The 20107-nt window shown below is 52.4% G+C and overlaps 1 protein-coding gene across 1 annotated transcript; it reads right to left on the reverse strand.

The window, feature by feature from the left end:
• Positions 1-1855: 1855 nt before the first annotated feature.
• On the reverse strand, positions 1856-18516 carry DRAXIN (dorsal inhibitory axon guidance protein). Its single transcript, XM_007980548.3, has 6 exons — positions 18066-18516; positions 15626-15816; positions 13734-13848; positions 13211-13300; positions 10647-10736; positions 1856-4988 (listed from the first exon to the last, which is right to left on the reverse strand). Exons 1-6 carry the CDS (start codon positions 18514-18516, stop codon positions 4876-4878), a joined length of 1050 nt encoding a protein of 349 aa, XP_007978739.3. The 3' UTR covers positions 1856-4875.
• Positions 18517-20107: the final 1591 nt, after the last annotated feature.

Consider the following 20107-nt stretch of genomic DNA (forward strand, 5'->3'; position numbering starts at 1 on the left):
CTGCTCAGCTCCCCCAGTCCACCCAGGGTATCTTTTTAGACTCCTGCACCTATCTTATTGCAAAGTCACTTACTCCTCCAGCCCTGCCTCGGTGCCTGGAATCTGTACATGCTGCCAAGGGCTGAGGCCAGAACAGTTTTCCAAACCTCTTTGACCACGGAAACCGTACCCTGCCCCTTTCTAATGGAGCATCTCATGGTCCCAGTGTTCTATGGAACACACTTTGGGGAAGGAGCTTGAATAGTGACTTAGAAATGATCTCAGAGTATGTGATGGGTCATTGTCAAAGAACCGAACATCTCCTAAAACTCTCCTAGAATAACGAATTAGCTAACACTAGAGGTTTATTAGGTGGTAGGCACTGTTCTAAACACCTTATAAGAATTCTGCATTCACAGGCCAGGCACGCTGGCTCACGCCTAGTACTCCCAGCGCTTTGGGAGGCTGAGACAGGTGGATCACCTGAGGTCAGGAGTTTGAGACCCGCCTGGCCAACATGGTGAAACCCCATCTCTCCTAAAAATACAAAAATTAACCAGGCATGGTGGTGCTTGCCTGTAATCCCAGGTACTTGAGAGGCTGAGGCAGGAGAATCACTTGTACCTGGGAGGCAGAGGTCGCAGTGAGCCGAGATTGCGCCACTGCACTCCAGCCTGGGCAACAAGAGTGAAACTCTGTCGCAAAAGAAAAAAAAATCAAAATGAAGTATGCATTCACTACTCAGAGCAACCCTATGAAGGGAGAGTTATCCCCATTTTACAGATGAAAAAATTGGCCGGGCGCGGTGGCTCAAGCCTGTAATCCCAGCACTTTGGGAGGCCGAGACGGGCGGATCACAAGGTCAGGAGATCGAGACCATCCTGGCGAACACGGTGAAACCCCATCTCTACTAAAAATACATAAAAAACTAGCTGGGCGAGGTGGCGGGCGCCTGTAGTCCCAGCTACTCGGGAGGCTGAGGCAGGAGAATGGCGTAAACCCGGGAGGCGGAGGTTGCAGTGAGCTGAGATCCGGCCACTGCACTCCAGCCTGGGCGACAGAGCGAGACTCTGTCTCAAAAAAAAAAAAAAAAAAAAAAAAAAATCAAGGCACAGAGACCTTAGGAAACTTTCCTGAGGTTGCTAAGGCGGTGAGAGGTGGAATAGGTGGATTTATCACCAGCTGCACTGCTACAGATGGAAGGGGAGAGCGGAGGCTCTCAGCCCCAGCTGTACATGGAGTTACCTGGGGGAAAAGCTAGGAAGCCCAGACCAAACAAAGCGGAAGCTTTGTAGGTGGGTCCCAGGCCTTTTAATGTTCCCAGATTGTTGCAACGTGCAGCCAAGGTTGAGAGCGAGCAGGCTTGAGCAGGGGTTGGCAAACTGTGGTCCTCAGGCCAAATCTGTCCCACTGCCTATTTTTGTGTAGTTGGCCCGCTAAGAGCAGTTTTTGCACTTTTAAATGGTTTTAGAAAATTAAACTAATAATATTTTGTGGCCAGGTGTGGTGGCTCACACCTGTAATCCCAGCATTTTAGGAGGCTGAGGCGGGCGGATCACCTGAGGTCAGGAGTTCGAGACCAGCCTGGCCAACATGGTAAAATCCCATCTCTACTAAAAAAACAAAAATTAACCAGGTGTGGTGGCACATGCCTGTAATCACAGCTACTTGGGAGGCTGAGGCAGGCGAATTGTTTGAACCTGGGACGCAGAGGTTGCAGTGAGCTGAGATTGAGCCACTGTATTCTAGCCTGGGCAGCAGAGCAAAACTCCATCTCCAAAAAAAAAAAAAAAAAAAAAGAAAGAGAATAATATTTTGTGACATGTGAAAATTATATGGAATTCACATGTGTGTCCATAAATAGTTTTTCTGGAGCATAGCCATGGATTCATTCACACACTGTCTGTGGCTGCTTCAAGTTATGGCAGAGCTAAGTAGCTGGTGGAGATCGGATGGCTTGCAAAGCCTAAAATATTTATTTGGTCCTTCACAGTAAAAGTTTTCTAAATCCTGGATTAGAGGAAATTGGCTTCTGTATGAGCAAAATAAATGTAAGATAGACCTAAGGAAGAACTTCCTGGCAGAGAGGTTGGTTAGACACTTGATGGGGCTTTGGGATTCCCAGCTCTGGAGTTAAGAGGTTCCATTCACCCATGCCTCTTTGGAAATGTCAAATAGAGATAGCTAGGGCAAAGAGATGGGCCTGCAATTTCCAACCATGGAACTGCCCTGGCAACCAGTGACAGTTCTGTGGGCCTTTTAGCTTTGTCCTGACCCTCTGTGTTCTCCATGGCTGATGTCCTAGGACCGTCTAACAGCTGTCCCCTAGCCATAGTCATGCTGGGCTTTCTTCCTGCGGTACTCCTTAGGGTTCTAGCCCCACAGAGCCAGCACGGTCCCCAGTCACCACTTAATGTGAGGCACACACAGCATGTGGGTTGTCTGGTCTCAAGTACGAAGCTGCTGGCAGATCTGTCCTTTTAATTTTTTAAGTGTTTTGTATTTTTGGAGTCTCACTCTGTCACCCGGACTGGAGTGCAATGGTGTGATCTTGGCTCACCGCAACCTCCACCTCCTGGGTTCAAGCGATTCTCCTGCCTCAGCCTCCTGAGTAGCTGGGATTACAGGCACCTGCCACCATGGCTGGCTAATTTTTATATTTTTAGTAGAGATGGAGTTTCACCATGTTGGTCAGGCTGGTCTTGAACTCCTGACCTCAAGTGATCTGCCTACCTGGGCCTCCCAGAGTGCTGGGATTTCAGGCATGAGCCCTCGTGCCGGGCCTTCATTTTTGTATTTTTGGTAGAGACAGGGTTTTGCCATGTTGGCCAGGCTGATCTTGAACTCCTGACCTCAACTGGTCCGCCCACCTCGGCCTCCCAAAGTGCTGGGATTACAGGCATGAGCCATTGTGCCCAGCCATATCTGCCTTTCAGCTAGCCTGCTTTGATCTCCCAGTTCCCCTGCCCTCTCTGCTCCCTCCCCACAAGGTTTCCATGCCCACCAAACTTGGATAGGGAGAGAACAAGCATATTTAGTTTCTTCTAGATCTGCCTGCTTGCCTTGGTGCCTGACCCCTGACCCCCACTGATTTTCCCAGCGCAGTAAACATCTCTGGCATCTTATGGGCATGATCTAGGCCAGTGAGGAATTTGGCCAGGAAAGACTTTTGTCATTTGCAACCTGGTTCACCCTGGAATAGAGGGTTGGCCAAGAGTGAGATGCCAAGTGGGGGGATTTAAATGGTTTTCCTGAAGTGACCCCCGAAGGCAGATCTGCTGGGACAGATGTTCTGAGTGGGCATTGAGAGTCTGGCCTGTTGGGGGCAGTTAGCTTCAGATAGCACCTCAATTTCAGGGGAGCATCAACTTCCCAGTGGGCTCTGCTGCAAAAATATGGGGTGGGGTCCAGGGATGGTTTTGTGGTCCTGGAAATCACTAAACAGTATGCAAAGTGAGTAAAGTGGGCAATATGTGTGGGGTTTTTTTTGAGTCCATGCTTGCATCAGAACCCCTGGGGTGGAAGCTCTCCAGAAAGCTGTAAAGTGCCTATCCAGGACTGGATGAGCAGGACCATAGGGACATAAAGGCCAACGTGATTCTTTTCCCCAAACACTTCGTATCCCAGGATATCAGCTACCAGACCACAGGGATCAACCTGCCCAACTTATTCCTGCAAGCAAGTATGTGCTTAAGTTGTATTTTGTTTTGTTTTTAAACATGATACATCTTTGTCCAGGGAAGGCAGAGAACAGTCAAACTATTTCAGCCACAGAGAAAGGGACTACCAGCGTGTGAGCCTCTCTTGCCAAAAGCCTTGGAGAATCTGGAAGAAATTCTTAGTTGTGGGGTCGCAAGAACGTGGGCCTTGGAGCTGGACAGCCTTGGCCCAGGTTCAGGTCCTTGCTCTGCCATGTACTTCCCAGGACCTCTCAGTGGGGTCCCTGGGCCAGCAGCATCGCATTCCCTGGGAGTTTATTAGAGCACAGAGCCCAGTGAGTCGGATGTGCTTTTTTTTTTTTGAGATGGAGTTTCACTCTTGTCCCCCAGTCTGGAGTGCAGTGGCACGACCTCTGCTCACTGCAACCTCTGCCTCCCAAGTTCAAGCAATTCTGGTGCCTCAGCCTCCGAGTAGCTGGGATGATAGGCCTGTGCCATGCCTGGCCTAACTTTTGTATTTTTAATAGAGACAGAGTTTCCCCATGTTGGCCTGGCTGGTCTCAAACTCCCGACCTCAGGCGATCCACCTGCCTTGGCCTCCGAAAGTGCTGGGATTACAAGCGTGAGCCGCCGCGCCCAGCCAGATGTACATTTTTAACTGGACCTCCAGGTGACTCTTAGCACGTTCAGGTTTGAGGAGCATTGACCCTGGGCAAGTCAGGTTAAATAACTCCAGCGTGCCTCAGGGTCCTCAGCCTGTCGCACGGTGATAATGCCTACTTGAAAAGGTCGTTTTGATAATTCAGTGAGATAATGTATTCCAGCACTTAGCACAGTGCCTGGTATCCATATTCATCTTCTGCCGTTGGACCTTCTTTCGGGAAGTTTAAATTTCTTTTCCATTCTCAAAAACGCCTCTTGGTTTTGAACTTAAAGCTGTTGCAGTTCTGGAGTCGGACAGTAGAGGGCACTCTCGGCATTGCCATCGCGGAGAGCAAGACACGCGGGATGGAGGCTGCGTGGGACCGGACTGTGGGTGTGCAGGTGCTGCGGACCGGCTCCTGGGCACCCACCCAGCTCATTCGTCGAGCGGCTCCCGTCCTGGGGTCGAGTGTACTGGGCCTTAGCCTGCAGCCTCAGTCATCTGTTCCCCCACTTGATCTCCCACTGCTAGTTATAAACAAATCGCCCGGCTTGTGCAAACCTCCCGGGCTCAGTCCCCAGTCCCGCGGGGCCGCTAGACGTTGATGAAGGATCCCTGGTCGCCGTTGGCCGTCTCGGGCTCCACGCAGCGCCCTTTCCTCCGTGTAACCCTGCGGTTCCGGTGGAATTTGGCATAGCAGCGCAGCCCTGGGCGAGGGGAGGCAAGGGGGTCAGAGGCGCGAAGGGCCGGTGCCCTCCCCTTCTTTCCCCTGCACGCTCGGGGCCGGCCAGCTCTCTCCCGCCTTCTTTATTCTGCCCGGCAACCCAGACTCCTCCCGGCAGCCCCAGTGAGCTTGAAAGACACGAATCCGGGCCCGGGCGCGGTGGCTCACGCCTGTAACCCCAGCACTTTGGAGGCCGAGGCAGGTGGATCACGAGGTCAGGAGACCGAGATCATCCTGGTAAACAGGTGAAACCCCGCCTCTACTAAAAATACAAAAAAATTAGCTGGGCGTGGTGGCGGCGCCTGTAGTCCCAGCTACTCGGGAGGCTGAGGCAGGAGAATGGTGTGAACCTGGGAGGCGGAGCTTGCAGTGAGCCGAGATTGCGCCACTGCACTCCAGCCTGGGCAACAGAGCAAGACTCCTTCTCAAAAAAAAAAAAAAAAAAAAAAAAAAGACACAAATCCGGGGGAGGGGGAGAATGAACACAGAAGGAGCACAGAGAAGATTCAGAGCGGTAAAAATATTCTATGTAACACGTAATGGTGAGACATGGCATGCATTTGTCCAAACCCATAGAATGAACTGCACAGTGAACTATAACTTACACTATGACTTCAGTTCGCAATAATAATACATCATTATTGGTTTGTCAAGCAACAAATGTACCGTGAGAGCCCGGGCACAGTGGCTCACGCCTACAATCCCAGCGCTTTGGAAGGCTGAGGCAGGCGGATCACTTGAAGTCAGGAGTTTGAGACCAGCCTGGCCAACACGGTGAAACCACGTCTCTACTAAAAAAAATACAAAAACTACCCGGGCGTGGTGGTGGGTGCCTGTAATCCCAGCTACTTGGGAGGCTGAGGCAGGAGAATCACTTGGACCCAGGAGGCGGAGGCTGCAGTGAGCCAAGATCATGCCACTGCACTCCAGCCAGGGCGACAGAACGAGACTGTATCTCAACAAACAAACAAACAAACAAACAAACAAATGTACCACATGATTGCAAGATATTATTAATAAGAGAAACTGCATGTAGGGACAAAGAAGGTATATGAGAACCACATTCTGTGCAATTTTTTTAGAAAACTGCTCTAAAAATAAAGTCCACAGGATTCAGTGGCTCACACCCGTAATCCCAGCACTTTGAGAGGCTGAGGTGGGAGGACTGCTTGAGCCCAGTAGTTCTAGACCAGCCTAAGCGACAGAGGGAGACCCTATCTCTACAAAAAATGGAAAAATTAGCCAGGCATTGTGGCATACACCTGTAGTCCCAACTACAGGAGGGGCTAACGTGGGAGGATCCCTTGAGCCCAGGAGTTCCAGATTGCAGCGAGCCTTGATTGCGCCACTGTACTTTAGCCTCAGCAACAGAGTGAGACTCTGTCTCAAAAAAAATTTAAAAAATAAAACACACAGATCAATTCAATTAAAGAGTCTATAATCTTGAAAATTGGAAAGGAAAAAGTTTGTTAATTTTTTTAAAGTGGCTCAAATTCTGCCCTTCCCTGTAAAACATCCTATGGCTCTCCATTGCTTTTTTTTTTTTTTTTTTTTTTGAGATGAAGTTTTGTTTTTGTCGCCCAGGCTGGAGTGCAGTAGCACCATCTTGGCTCATGCAGCCTCTGTCTCCTGGGTTCAAGTGATTCTCCTGCCTCAGCCTCCCGAGTAGCTGGGATTACAGGCATGCACCACCACATCCTGTTAATTTTGGTATTTTTTTAGTAGAGATGGGGTTTCACCATGTTGGCCAGGCTGGTCTTGAACCCCTGGCCTCAAGTGATCTGCCCGCCTTGGCCTCCCAAAGTGATGGGATTACAGGCATGAGCCACTGTGCCAGGCCTCCATTTCTTTTTTGTTTTTTTCTGTTTTTTTTTTTTTTTTTTTGAGATGGAGTCTGGCTCTGTCGCCCAGGCTGGAGTGCAGTGGCCCGGATCTCAGCTCACTGCAAGCTCCGCCTCCCGGGTTTACGCCATTCTCCTGCCTCAGCCTCCCGAGTAGCTGGGACTACAGGCGCCCGCCACCTCGCCCTGCTAGTTTTTTTGTATTTTTTTAGTAGAGACGGGGTTTCGCCGTGTTCGCCAGGATGGTCTCGATCTCCTGACCTCGTGATCCGCCCGTCTCGGCCTCCCAAAGTGCTGGGATTACAGGCTTGAGCCACCGCGCCCGGCCTTTTTCTGTATTTCTTTCTTTTTCTTTTCTTCTTTCTTTTTTCTTTTTCTTTTCTTTTTTTTTTTTTTTTTTTTTTTTTTGAGACAGGGTCTTGCTCTGTCACCTGGACTGGAGTGCAGTGGTAAGATTTCGGCTCACTGCAACCTCTGCCTCCTGAGCTCAAGTGATCCTCCCCGCTTCAGCCTCCCAAGAAGCTGGTACTATGGGTGTGTGCCACCACACCTGGCTAATTTTTTATTTTTTTGTATTTTTGGTAGAGAAAGTGTCTCTCTACCTTGCCAAGGCTGGTCTGCAACTCCTGGGCTCAAGGATCTGCCTGCTTTGACCTCCCAAAATGCTGGGATTACAGGCATGAACCACCCCGCCTGGCCTCCAATGCCCACTTCTGTCTACCCTTTCTCTTTTTTTTTGAGACAGAGTCTCTCTCTGTCACCCAGGCTGGGGTGCAGAGGTACGATCCCAGCTCACTGCAACCTCTGCCTCCCGATTTCAAGAGATTCTCCTGCCTCAGCCTCCTGAGTAGCTGGAATTACAGGTGCGCGTCTCCACACTGGGCTAATTTTTGTATTTTTAGTAGAGACGGGGTTTTGCCATGTTGGCCAGGCTGGTCTCAAACTCCTGATCTCATGATTTGCCTGCCTCGGCCTCCCAAAGTGCTGGGATTACAGGCATGAACCACCCCGCTGGCCTCCAATGCCCACTTCTGTCTACCCGTTCTAAAACAACTGCAAGACTCTTTATCATATTATTACCTTTATAGCCCTTATTACTTACTTTTTTTTCTTTTTTCTTTTTGAGACAGAGTCTCACTCAGTCACCCAGGCTGGAGTGCAATGGCATGATCTCTGCTCACTGCAATCTCCACCTCCTGGGTTCAAGCGATTCTCATGCCTAAGCCTCCTGAATAGCTGGAATTACAGGCAAGTGCCAGCATGCCTGTCTAATTTTTGTATATATATATTTTTTGAGATGGAGTCTCGCTCTGTCGCCCAGGCTGGAGTGCAGTGGCTGGATCTCAGCTCACTGCAAGCTCCGCCTCCCGAGTTTACGCCATTCTCCTGCCTCAGCCTCCCAAGTAGCTGGGACCACAGGCGCCCGCCACCTTGTCCGGCTAGTTTTTTGTATTTTTTAGTGAGATGGGGTTTCACCGTGTTAGCCAGGATGATCTCGATCTCCTGACCTCAAGATCCGCCCGTCTCGGCCTCCCAAAGTTTTTGTATTTTTAGTAGAGACAGGGTTTCACCATGTTGGCCAGGCTGGTCTCCAACTCCTGACCTCAAGTGATCCTCTTGCCTCGGCCTCCCAAAGTGCTAGGATTACAGGCATGAGCCACCATGCTTGGCCATAGCCCTTACTATTTTCTAAAGACATCCTTTGTGTGTATTTCATTGTTGTCTGCTCATATCACTAGAATGTAATTCACGGGCACAGAACTTGCTGGTTCTTTTCACTACTGAACCCCCCCAGTGTCCAGAACAATGTCTGATACACAGTAGGTGCTCCATAAATATTTAACTGATTAGATGAGTGAATAATCAGAGCTACATAGCTTTACTGCCGAGGCGGGAGGATCCCTTGAGCTTGGGAGTTAAAGCTACAGAGAGCTGGGATTGCGCCACTGCACTCCAGCCTGGGTGACAGAGCGAAACCCTGTCTCAAAAAAATAATTAAATTAAATTTAAAAGTCTACAATTTTAAAAATTGGAAAGAAAAAGATTTATTATTATCATTTTTAAGACAGGGTTTTGCTCCGTTATCCAGGCTGGAGTGCAGTGGCATGATCATGGGAGATAATCTCTGAGGCTAATGTGAGCAAAACAGGACACGTATCTCAGGTCTACAGAGGGGCTGAGCCCCAATTTCCCCATCCAGGAGATGTGAATGCTGGTTTGATATTGGATGGAACTGATTAATTATCATTCATTTTTGGCATTTTGTTTTTAAAAGAGTACTTGTCTTTCAGAGGTACACACTAAAATATTCACAGATGAAATACCTGTAAGCTCCCAGGAGTTGCTTAGAAATCGTGTCGGAATAAGGAAAGTGTGTGAGAAATGACAGACACAGATTGGCCACGAGTTGGTATGTACTGAAGCAGAGTGAAGAGAAATGGGCGTTCATTAGACTATTCTGACTACTTTAGTATATATCTGAAACTTTGCAGAATAAAAAATTGAAACTGGGCCAGGCGCGGTGGCTCAAGCCTGTAATCCCAGCACTTTGGGAGGCTGAGGCGGGCAGATCATGAGGTCAGGAGATCGAGACCATCCTGGCTAACACAGTGAAACTTCATCTCTACTAAAAATACAAAAAAAAAAAAAAAAAATAGCCAGGTGTGGTGGTGGGCGCCTGTAGTCCCAGCTACTCAGGAGGCTGAGGCAGGAGAATGGCCCGTGAACCCAGGAGGTGGAGCTTGCAGTGAGCTGAGATCGCGCCACCGCACTCCAGCCTGGGCAACAGAGCAAGACTCCATCTCAAAAAAAAAAAAAAAAATTGAAACTGGCTGGGTGTGGTGACTCATGACTGTAATCCCAGAACTTTGGGAGGCCAAGGCAGGTGGATCACTTGAGGTCAGGAGTTTGAGACCAGCCTGGGGAACATGGTGAAACCCATCCTCTATCAGAAATACAAAAATTATCTGGGCTGGTGGCATGGGCCTGTAGTCAGAGCTACCTGCGGGGCTGAGATGGGAGGATCACCTAAGTCTGGAAGGCAGAGGTTGCAGTGAGCCAAAATTGCACCGCTGTGCTCCAGCCTGGGTGACAGAGTAAAACCCTATCTCAAAAACAAAACAAAACAAAACAACTCTGAAACTACTTCCCCCACTTTCCTGGCTGTGTAAGTTTGGGCATCATTAAACTTTCTGTGCCCCAGTTTGCTTATTTGTGTAGCGGGGATCATCATAGCCCCTTTCTATGGGTGGTCATGGGGATTTCAGTAGAAAAGAGTTCAGCACAGAGCCCAGCACACCTAGGCGAGATGGGGGCATGGAGGAGTTAAAGAGGCAGCTGGCCAAGTGCATCCTTCCCTGGGACATGCTGGGAAACCCACCCCCACCCCATTATCACACTTCAGTGCCTCCCCTGGGATAGAATTCTGGTGTGAAAGCGGCAGCCTTCTGAGGCTGGATCTAATTTAAAGAGATGTGCTCCTGTCTCCTCCCTTCTCCCTCCTCCAGATAGTGGGAGATTATGCCAGCTTGTATTTCAAAAGTTGAGAAAAGCAAATCTGAGAAACGATGCCAAGAATCGGGACTAAATGAGTTCACAGATTGGGAAGGCACTGATAAAGCTGTTCTTGCGCAAGTCTTCGGCTCCCGAGGGATTCTCCCACCTACTCCCCCGCCGCAGGCCCTGATCCACCCTCTGCTGGGAAAGCTTGTCCCCCACTCAGTGCAGAACCAGCTTCGAGAAAGGGAGGCTTTGTGGTTCTCAGAGCATGGGGAGCCCCCCGCAAAGGAATCTGGACCCACCTTCCACACACATGCAGTCATCGAAGCATTTGTTGTTGAGGCCTCGGTTGTGGGGTGTGCAGAGATGCTCCCGCAGGTCGCAGCAAGTCCCTGCCAACACAGAGAGCACGCGCAGTCAGCCGCCCCGAGCCGCCCCTCCCCGCAGCCCTGCACTCCGTCCTACTGGACAGGAAATCCATCATCTCTGTGGCAGGCCATGCCCTGGCGGGGTGGGCCATCTGGTGTGCAAGGCTCCTGGGTGGAACCGCAGACGGATGTCATGGCCGAGGCCCCCAAGGGTCGGCGGCAGAGACCCCAGCTGCCTCAGATAGGCAACTGACTGATCATGGAAGAGCGAAGGTGGTGTGAAGTCTCTTCCCAGAGAGACCAGAACAGCTGGGGGCTGCCAGGTGTGGAGTCAGCTCAGAGCTGGGAGGGACCTCAGGATCCCCAACACCAACGTCCTCTTTTGACAGATGGGGAAACTGGGCACCTGCCACGGAGCCAGTTCCCAGAGCGACGGTCCAGTCGGCCCAAACGCTGGCCTTTTCTTTGCACCCAGGGTGAAAACAATGGTTTGGGAATGAAGCAGCCTGTCAGGGAGCTGGTGGTCTGCCTTATACGATGCTAATTGCTGGTTTGGTTGCTGTTCTGTGGAATATTCTGGTCATCCATCTAACAATCGTGGTGCCATGGAGGTGTGCCGCTGGGATCTCTCCTGGGGAAAGCGCTTGCTGGCGGCCTCCAGCTGGTACAACTTCAGGGCCACCTCCGCCCATGGCGGGCTGTTCCCAGCAGCCCCTGCCAATGATTGGCACAGGGGTTCTGGGACCCAGCCATTTCTCCTCAGCATGGGCCTTGTTTAACAGGCCGGTTCTGCACCGGAACGCCTCCTAAAGTGCTGGGATGACAGCATGATGTCTGAAGCTTCCCCCATCCAATCCAGCTTCCTCCCCTTCTCATCATTCACAAGTGTTTCCCAACCTTAGCCCATCCCCAAAAAAATCTGTTGCACTTTTTGTTTTGTTTTGTTGAGACAGGGTCTTGCTCTGTCACTCAAGCTGGAGTACAGTGGTGCGATCACATCTCGCTGCAGCCTTGAGCCCCGAGGCTGCCTTAGCCTCCGAATAGCTGGAACCACAGGCGCACACCACCAAGCCTGGTTAGTTCATTTTTTTTTTTCTGAGACAGAGTCTTGCTCTGTCAGAGTGCAATGGTGCAATCTCAGCTCACTGCAACCTCTGCCTCCCAGGTTCAAGCAATTCTTTGCCTCAGCCTCCCAAGTAGCTGGGGTTACAGGCGCCTGCCACCATGCCTGGCTAATTTTTGTATTTTTAGTAGAGACGGGGTTTCACCATCTTGGCCAGGTTGGTCTTGAACTCCTGACCTTGTGATCCACCCGCCTCGGCCTCCCAAAGTGCTGGGATTACAGGCGTGAGCCACCATGCCCGGCCAAGCCTGATTAATTTTTTAAATTATTATTATTTTTGGAGATGGAGTCTTCCCGTGTTGCCCAGGCTGGTCCTGAACTCCTGGGCTCAGATGATCCTCCTGCCTCGGCCTCCCATAGTGCTAGGATTACAGGTGTGAGCCACTGCGCCAGGCCTCACACTTCTAACTTACCTCAGTATCTGCTTCCTGGAGGGCCCGACGGACCCCCAAGGGCCCCCAGCGTTTAGGACATTAGTTACAACGTCCAGCTTCTTGTTTTTAGACCGTCTCCATGGGGACGGGCTGCCAAACAGTGAGGATGTCACCAAAAGCATCTCCAGAATGCCCGGCAGTGTTGTGATGGGACAAGGACAGCATTAAGCCCTGCCTGGCGTCAGGAAGAAGACGGCAAGACAGGATCACCCCGATTCAAGACACCGTGGGGCTGTGAAGAGGCTTTCCAGCCAGGCCAGGTTGGAGCCACTTCCTAACTGTGTGACCTTGGGCAAGACAGCCTCTCTGGGGCTCAATCACCTGACTTCAAAACTGGGTTGTTGTGAGTAATGTAATTTTTTTTTTTTTTTAAGATGGAATTTCCCTCTTGTAGCCCAGGCTGGAGTGCAGTGGCGTGATCCCAGCTCACTGCAACCTCCACCTTCCAGGTTCAAGAGATTGATTCTCCTGCCTCATCCTCCTGAGTAACTGAGATTACAGGCATGTGCCACCATGCGTGGGTAATTTTTGTATTTTTAGTAGAGATAGGGTTTCGCCATGTTGGCCAGGATGGTCTCAAACTCCTGACCTCAGGTGATCCACCCACCTTGGACTCCCAAAGTGTTGGGATTACAGGCGTGAGCCACCATGCCTGGCCGTGAGTAATGTATTAAATGAATGAATGTCTGACGGCAACTCTCAGGAAAGTGGCAGCTGTTGTTATTATTTATCATTCATGAAGGGTCAAGGATCCTCAGGTCCTGCACACATGGGAACCCCCACTCCCACCCAGGTTTCCGCCCAGCACCCAGCCTGGTGCCTTGAATGTGGGTGCTGGCTGCCGCCCGAAGAAAAAGGAGGGGGGCGGAAGAGGAAGGAGGACTGAGCCCGGGAGAGAGAGGGGAGGGGGCGGCACGTGACCGGGTCATGCAGGCTGGTACCTGGCAGGCAGTCTTGGTGATGGTCGCATGGTTCCCCTTCGACTGGCGATGTTTCGTTACCATCACTGGAGAGTTTACCCCGGTGTTTCTCTGGGGACAAGAAGATCTGTCGTTAGAAGCTGGGGCCCAGCAGAGCAGAGGTTAAGCACAGGGACTCAGGTGTTGGAGTGCCCATACCACCATCCTACAGCGTGGCTTGGACAAGGTACTATACACCTCTCTCTCTCTGCCTCAGTTTTCTCTTCTCTAAAATGGGATCAACAGTACTACGGACCTAACAGGTATTTTCCCCCAGGGTAACATGAGTGGAAACATGGAAGCGTGTGGCACGTGATAAGCATGTGATAGCATTCTCCATTCCAAGAGGCATTTCCATGTTAGGCTCCATGCTCTCCCCTTCTCCCCGCATACCACCTTTGGACATCTGAAGATCAGACAGGGCTCACTGGGACCCCCACCTCAACAGATGGTGAGGGAGGGCAGGGCGCCCAGGCGTGGAAGGTGGCGGAGTAGGTGGGCATACCTTTCTTCTTTGCAGAGGGCCAACCATCAGGTTTTAAGTCTTCATAATCGGTCCAGTCGAACAAGGCCATGTCCAGCGTGGGCATCACCTCCCCATCAGGCCTGGGCTGTGCCTGCTGGAGCAGTGAAGAGGGAGGGATGTTGGAACCTTCGAATCCATGGAAGCAGGAGTGTGGAGTCCCAAGACCAGAGGGCAAAAAAGAGGCTTCTCAGAGGCTACCTCATCCTCTGCTGGGCAGCCTGGAGTCTCGGCCCGAGGACATAAAGATGGCTGCCACAGGCTCCTGTTCCGGTGTTCACTAGGTTAATTTCCTCTCTTTGCAGCCATTACTCAAGAAGAACCATGCAGACACACACAGGTGAGTTACCCACCAGGCCCTCTGAGGAGGGGCGGAGACCACCCGCAGGCTGGGAAGGCAATCTTGTTTCCCAGGGTCTTTAAACCCATGAGGAGGGAGTTGGGCTCCCTCTCCCATAAATAAAAGCCAAGCCACTCACTGGACTTTCCCATCCCTTCCTCTCTCAGCAGAGGTTACCAGCTCTCCGCGGCACCATTGAGGCCACAACCAGGGCTCAGTCTCACTCACAGCCCAGGTCCGTGGCCCCAGGAATGCAGAGGGCTAGAGGTCATGGCTGGATCTACACATGGGTCTGTGCGTGCACTAGGACATGGGCAGAACTGCACCTTCTAGGCTGGGCTGCAGGGGGCCGTGGACGATGACATAAATAACCATGCATTCCTGGGAAACGGTCCGCAGCTTTCATCACAGTCTCAAGGGTGTGCAAGACCCCAAAAAAGGATAAGAAAGATCTGCTGCTAAAAAAGCTTCATTTCTTTTGTATTTTTAGTAGAGATAGGGTTTCACCATGTTGGCCAGGCTGGTCTCGAACTCCTGACCTCAGGTGATCCACCTGCCTCGGTCTCCCCAAGTGCTGGGATTACAGGTGTGAGCCACCCACTGCACCTGGCCTATTTCTTTTTTATGTATTTTTTAATACATATATGTTATTGATCCTTCTAAATTTTATTTTGAAAACCTTTCAAAGCCACAGAAGAGGTGCAAGAATGATGCAGTCAGCTCCTATATATCCCTCTTCTAGAATCACCAGTGGCTAGTGTTTTTGCCACATTTGCTCGCTTACTTTCTCTCCACATATATATTTTTTTTCCTTGAGACAGGCTTTTACTCTGTCGCCCAGGCTGGAGTGCAGTGGTGCAATCATGGCTCACTGCAGCCCTGACCTCCTGGGTTCAAGCGATCCTCCCACCTCAGCCTCCCAAGTAGCTGGGACCACAGGCACATGCCTTCATGCCTGGCTAACTTTTTAAACAAGTTTTATAGACACAGGGTCTGGCTATATTGCTCAGGATAGTCTCAAACTCCTGGGCTCAAGTGACCCTCCTGCCTTGGCCTTCTAAAGTGTTGGAATTACAGGTGTGAGCCACCACGCCCGGCCCACATATCTTTTTTAAAGATCTGATGCAGATGGGTCCAAGTGTTAGCTAATGCTTATTAATTCTGGGTCTTGACGACATGGTTTTAAAAATCACCCTTATTATGCTTCATGTTCCTCTGTATGCAGAAAGCTCCTACCCAGGCCTCGCTGCTCTCCATGCAGACACCAGCATGCTGAGCTGCCACTTGCTTCCTTGGCTGTCCTCAGAGTGGGCCCCTGGGACCACTTTGCCCTGGACAGTGGCAGCCCCTTGTCAGGATGGAACACCCACCAGGGCTGGAGTTAGACTGGATGAGCAGCAGGAGATCTAGTTTCAGTCTAAGCTCTGTGGCCTCCTGCCCCCGTGCCTCAGTCTCCCTACATGTACTAACAGGGTTTTCCATGACATGGGCTCAAGGACTCTTCCAGAACCGAGGCTGTTTGGGGACCCCTTACCTGGGGCTGCAGGGAGGTGACAGGCAGGATCAGGGACTCTTCTGTGGCAGGTGCTGCCTCAAAGGTGGTGAGGAAGAGCATGGTGGGGGCCAGGCTGGTGGAGGACTCCTCCATGGCTGCATCCAGCGCCTGGGCTTCGGAGAACTCCGCCTTCTTCATCAGGGAGCTGGGACCTCGGACCAAGGCTCGGCCTGAGACACAGGGTGGGGAGCACAGGGGCTGTAACTGCTTGCCACCTCGTGGCGGTCTATAGTAGAACCCACATTTTATGCTACAAACTAGGAGGTAGCAGGGACCATGTGACAAGCCCTTGGTTCAGCCCCATCCCTGCTTCCTACCCTTCTTGGGGCGTAGGGGGAGGGGAACTTGGAGGAAAATGTCTTGGAAGAACTTGCAGTGTCGCTGGGAAGACAGCGCAAGGATTCTCCCTGTAAAGCAACATTCCAGCAAGTGCAAGTCCAGGTTGGCTGGGCGCAGCCAGATATGTAAGTGTAACAGATGGGAACTAGTAGGATTAACCATGGAAGGCTTCCTGGAGGAGGTGAAGTTTGAGTAGGGAGAAATGTCATGAGGCTGAGAATCATTGCAGTGGCCTTTCAGAAAGCTGGGAGGTGGGAATCACTGCTTACCACACACAAGTGAGAGCATCCTGTGTGGTGATAATTAGTCATCACCCCCCTAATGGAGCACCTGCTGTGTGCTGGGTACCAGATGAGCTGCATCACAAGCATTATTTTATCTAACTACTGCAAGAGTTCTGGGAAGTGGGTGCTCCTTCAGTCTTACCTACAGGGAAGGAAACTGAAGCACAGAGAGGTTAGGTGACTTGCCCAAGGATGCACAGCTCATGAGTAGTAGGGCCTGGATTCAATTCCAGCAGGGCTGGAGTGCAGGGGCTCAATCTTGGCTCACTACAACCTCTGCCTCCAGGGTTCAAGTAATTCTCCCACCTCAGCCTCCTGAGTAACTGGGATTACAGACATGTGCCACCACACCTGGATTATTTTTGTTTTTTTGGTAGAGATGGGGTTTCTCCATGTTTCCCAGGTGGCTCTCGAACTCCTGATCTCAAGTGATCCGCTCGCCTCAGCCTCCCAAAGTGCTGGGATTACAGGTGTGAGCCACCACGCCTGGCCCGGCCTGAGGTTTCACAGCCAGCAGAACAGGGCCTACCCCGCAAACCTTCTCTGTTCCCCGCCTCCTCCTCTCCATGTCAACTCTCTCAGGAGGCCCGGCTGCAGCCCTGGAGCTGGGGGAGCAGGAGCCCAGCAGGACAGGTCCACACCCCACACGTGCCCTCTAGCTGTCCTCAAGAGTGCCAGCATCCTCTGCTGAAAGCTGACACAGGTGACCCCAGGAGTGGGAGGCTGAAAGTCAAAGCCAGGGGACCCTGACTGGCCTCTGCCCACTTGGGGGGTTCTCAGGCCTCGCAGGGAAGCCAGCCTCAGCTGTTTGCATAAGAGGCGTTGAGGCTCCACTGCCTTCCTGCCAAAGAACCCCGCCACCACCACTGTGTTTGTGACACTCGGCATGCCCCTAGAGGCAGTCTGGTCACACAGAGAGCTTAGAAGCTGAGTTCCCTGGCTTAGGGCCAGGCAAGGCTGGGAGGAGCCACCTGACTGGAGCTGCCAGGATATGTCTGCTCTGAGACTGAGTGGGCACCGGGAGGGGGAAGCCCGGGCCAGCAGGGGGCTAGCTAGCTCCCAGGGGATGTGGAGGAAATGTTCAGGAAGGTGGGAAGGGCTAGGGGCGCACCGAGACAAACAGGGCAGAGGCAGGAGCAGGAGGCAAGGGATGCCTCTCCTGGAGTCACCTGCATCCAGGTTGGAGGACACTGATTTGGCCTTAGCATGGGGCTGGGATTAACCAGAACAATGACCGCTCGTGGCCCTGCCAGCTGAGCCCCAAGTACCCCACTAACTAAGTCTCTGCAGTGACACTGAGGGTAGATGGGACCAGTCTCTTCGCTTTACACAGGGGAAAACCGAGGCACAGAAAGAGAACTTGCCCAGGGCCACACCCGAGTAAGTGGTGGAGGCAGGACCCGATCTCAGGCAGACCTGGCTTCAGAGTCTAGGCTCTTAGCCCCTACCCGATGCTTCAGAGCCGAGTAAGGAATGTGCTTGGAGAGCACTGAACTGTTGCTCCATCTCCACTCAGAACTTACAGTGGGAGAAATTTAGGTAGAACTTCCTGATTCAGGAGGATGATCTGTTGATAAGACAGATTCTATTGCAATACATCCCTCTCCTCTTCCCATGCCCCAACCCTGGGCCTCTCCCCGCCTCCTCCCCTTACCAGGTCCCTCTGAGACCCCTCCTCTCCTCTGGATATTCTTCCAGGGACCTCACAGCCCTGATCCGTCCCTGCATCCTGTCCTGCTCCCCTCAGTCCATGGCGGGAATTCCCCCATCCCCACCCCTCGCAGCTCTCCAGCTACCTCGGTGCAGCCTCAGCCTGTCCCTGCGTCTCTTGTGCTCCCTGCTGCGTTTCCTGGCCCTCTCCCAACCTGGAGGTCGGTTCTCCTTCTCGGGGTAGGGCACTGCCAACCCCAGGAGCAGGTCCTTGTCCTGCAGCAGGCCTGCAGGACTCCGCTCAGGCAGCGGCCCTTCTGCCTCTGGCAGCCTGGAGGCCTGCCTGGTGGCAGTGACCACAGCCCCATCCTGGGCCTGGCTGGGCAGGCCTGGGCCCCACTCCTTCTTGCCCAGGCCCCGCCGACGGTGGTGGCTGGCCTGAGGCGTCCACAGCGCTGGGTCTGGGAGGTCGATGTGATTCTCAGGAAGGTTCCGAGCAGGGGTCCCAGGTGCAAGGGCACCTGCCAGGCTCAGCTCCAAGGGCAGCAGGAGGACAAGGAACAGCATGGGGGCAGTGTGGATGGCAGGCCCAGCCATTGGCTCCTCCCTGCAAGAAAAGCAACACCATGAATTCGCAGCCCCAGGCCCCTCCTCTGCTGCCCCCCACTCAGATGATTAAAGCCCAGTTTTTCTCAACAGCCACAGAGGAGGATTTAGACCCCAGAGACATTTGGCAATGCCTGGAGACATATTTTAGTTGTCAAAACTGGGGAGTGCTACTGGCATGTAGAGGTTGGAGCCCCGGGATGCTGCTAAACGCCCGACAATGCACAGGACGGCCCCCCGAAACCGAGATTCAGAAAAACAACAGTGCTGAGGCTGAGAACCCCCGGCTTAAATCATTTCAGCAGCATCCAAGTTCCAGATCAGTCCAGAATTCCTTTCTCTGCACAAACCTCTGCCCCTTACCAAGTCCCCCAGAAGGGAACTGAGTCCTCAGAGCTCAGAAATGTGCCGCTAGGTCCTGCGACTTGACTCGCAGCCTAATTCCATACAAATGGAATAATAGCATTTGAGCGCACGCTGTAGGCAGGACCCACGTTAAGAGCTTTGTGTGAATTCATGTCACTTCGCCCTTTCAATAGCTCTCTGAAATGGCTCCTGTTATTTTCCCCATTTTTCTGAAGTGGCAATTAAGGCTCACAGAGGTTAAGTCACAACTGGTAAGTGGCACTATGTCATTTCTATCCCTGAGCCCTGAACCCCGTGTGGCGGTCCCAGGATGGCCCAGTTCTGCCTTTTTCTTCTCCCACGATGAGCTCTGAGGCCCCAGAATGTTCTGACACTGTCCCTTCCCCTGGCGGAGGGGCTCTGGGGACAGCTTTGCAGACTTGGCTCTGACCCCTGCAGGGTAGACTGAGCCAACCGGACCTAGCCTCAGGACAGCCCCCTCAGGGGACCCAGTGCCCTCCCTCCACACTAGAGGGAGAAGCTGCAGCTCAGGGGATGGTGGGGGCATCTGTCAGACTCTGGAGATCTCCTGCCCCCGTGGGCCACCTGCAGCTGCTCCCCCACGCACCCCCCTCCATTGCACCAGCCTCACTGTATCCTGGAGCTGGGCACCAGGTTAGCCAGGCTAATTGAATTTTTATGGCCTCCCTAGTATTCCACTAGGCTGGCAAGGGTGCTTACGCCACTGTTTCTTTGTGATTTGTGACCATATAATTGCCCAGGGCTGAGGAAAGGTTGGTGGGCCTGTGATGTGTCCCTGCTTCCTGGCGCCTTTCCCTGCGGCCCCCATGCTGGCTGGCCCACCCCAGTGTCACCTTAGCTGACCCCAAATGAGGGTGGGAGGGGCGGGGAAACTGCTGGGCCTTTGGAGGCCTGACCACCCACTAGGGGAGGGGACAGGGGAAAACACCTCCTTCAGCCTCACAGGGTCTGTGGTGGCTTCACCCGGCTCTGCCTTCATCCCAGCCTGGCATGTCCTGGTCTCCTGGGATCCTGGGCCCTGGCCTCCACTGCCCACAGCTCAGCTCTTCCTAGAACCATGGGTGGAGATAAGGAGGTGGCCATCACTTTCCATCTTGTCCCCTATCCCGGGGATCCGGCTGAAGATTCTGAGTGAGCCTTGGTGACGTGTGTGGGACCCTGGGACAGGCTTATTGCGACAACCTTGTCTCCCATC

This window comes from Chlorocebus sabaeus, chromosome 20, assembly GCF_047675955.1.
Source record: "Chlorocebus sabaeus isolate Y175 chromosome 20, mChlSab1.0.hap1, whole genome shotgun sequence".
Taxonomy (NCBI): Eukaryota; Metazoa; Chordata; class Mammalia; order Primates; family Cercopithecidae; genus Chlorocebus; species Chlorocebus sabaeus.

Coding starts and splice junctions, on each gene's coding strand:
- DRAXIN (XM_007980548.3), bottom strand. CDS start 18,516: ATGGCTGGGCCTGCCATCCACACTGCCCCCATGCTGTTCCTTGTCCTC. Junction 13,301..13,733: donor GCCCTCTGCAAAGAAGAAAG/GTATGCCCACCT, acceptor TCTTGTCCCCAG/AGAAACACCGGGGTAAACTC. Junction 10,737..13,210: donor TCACCAAGACTGCCTGCCAG/GTACCAGCCTGC, acceptor CTGTGTTGGCAG/GGACTTGCTGCGACCTGCGG.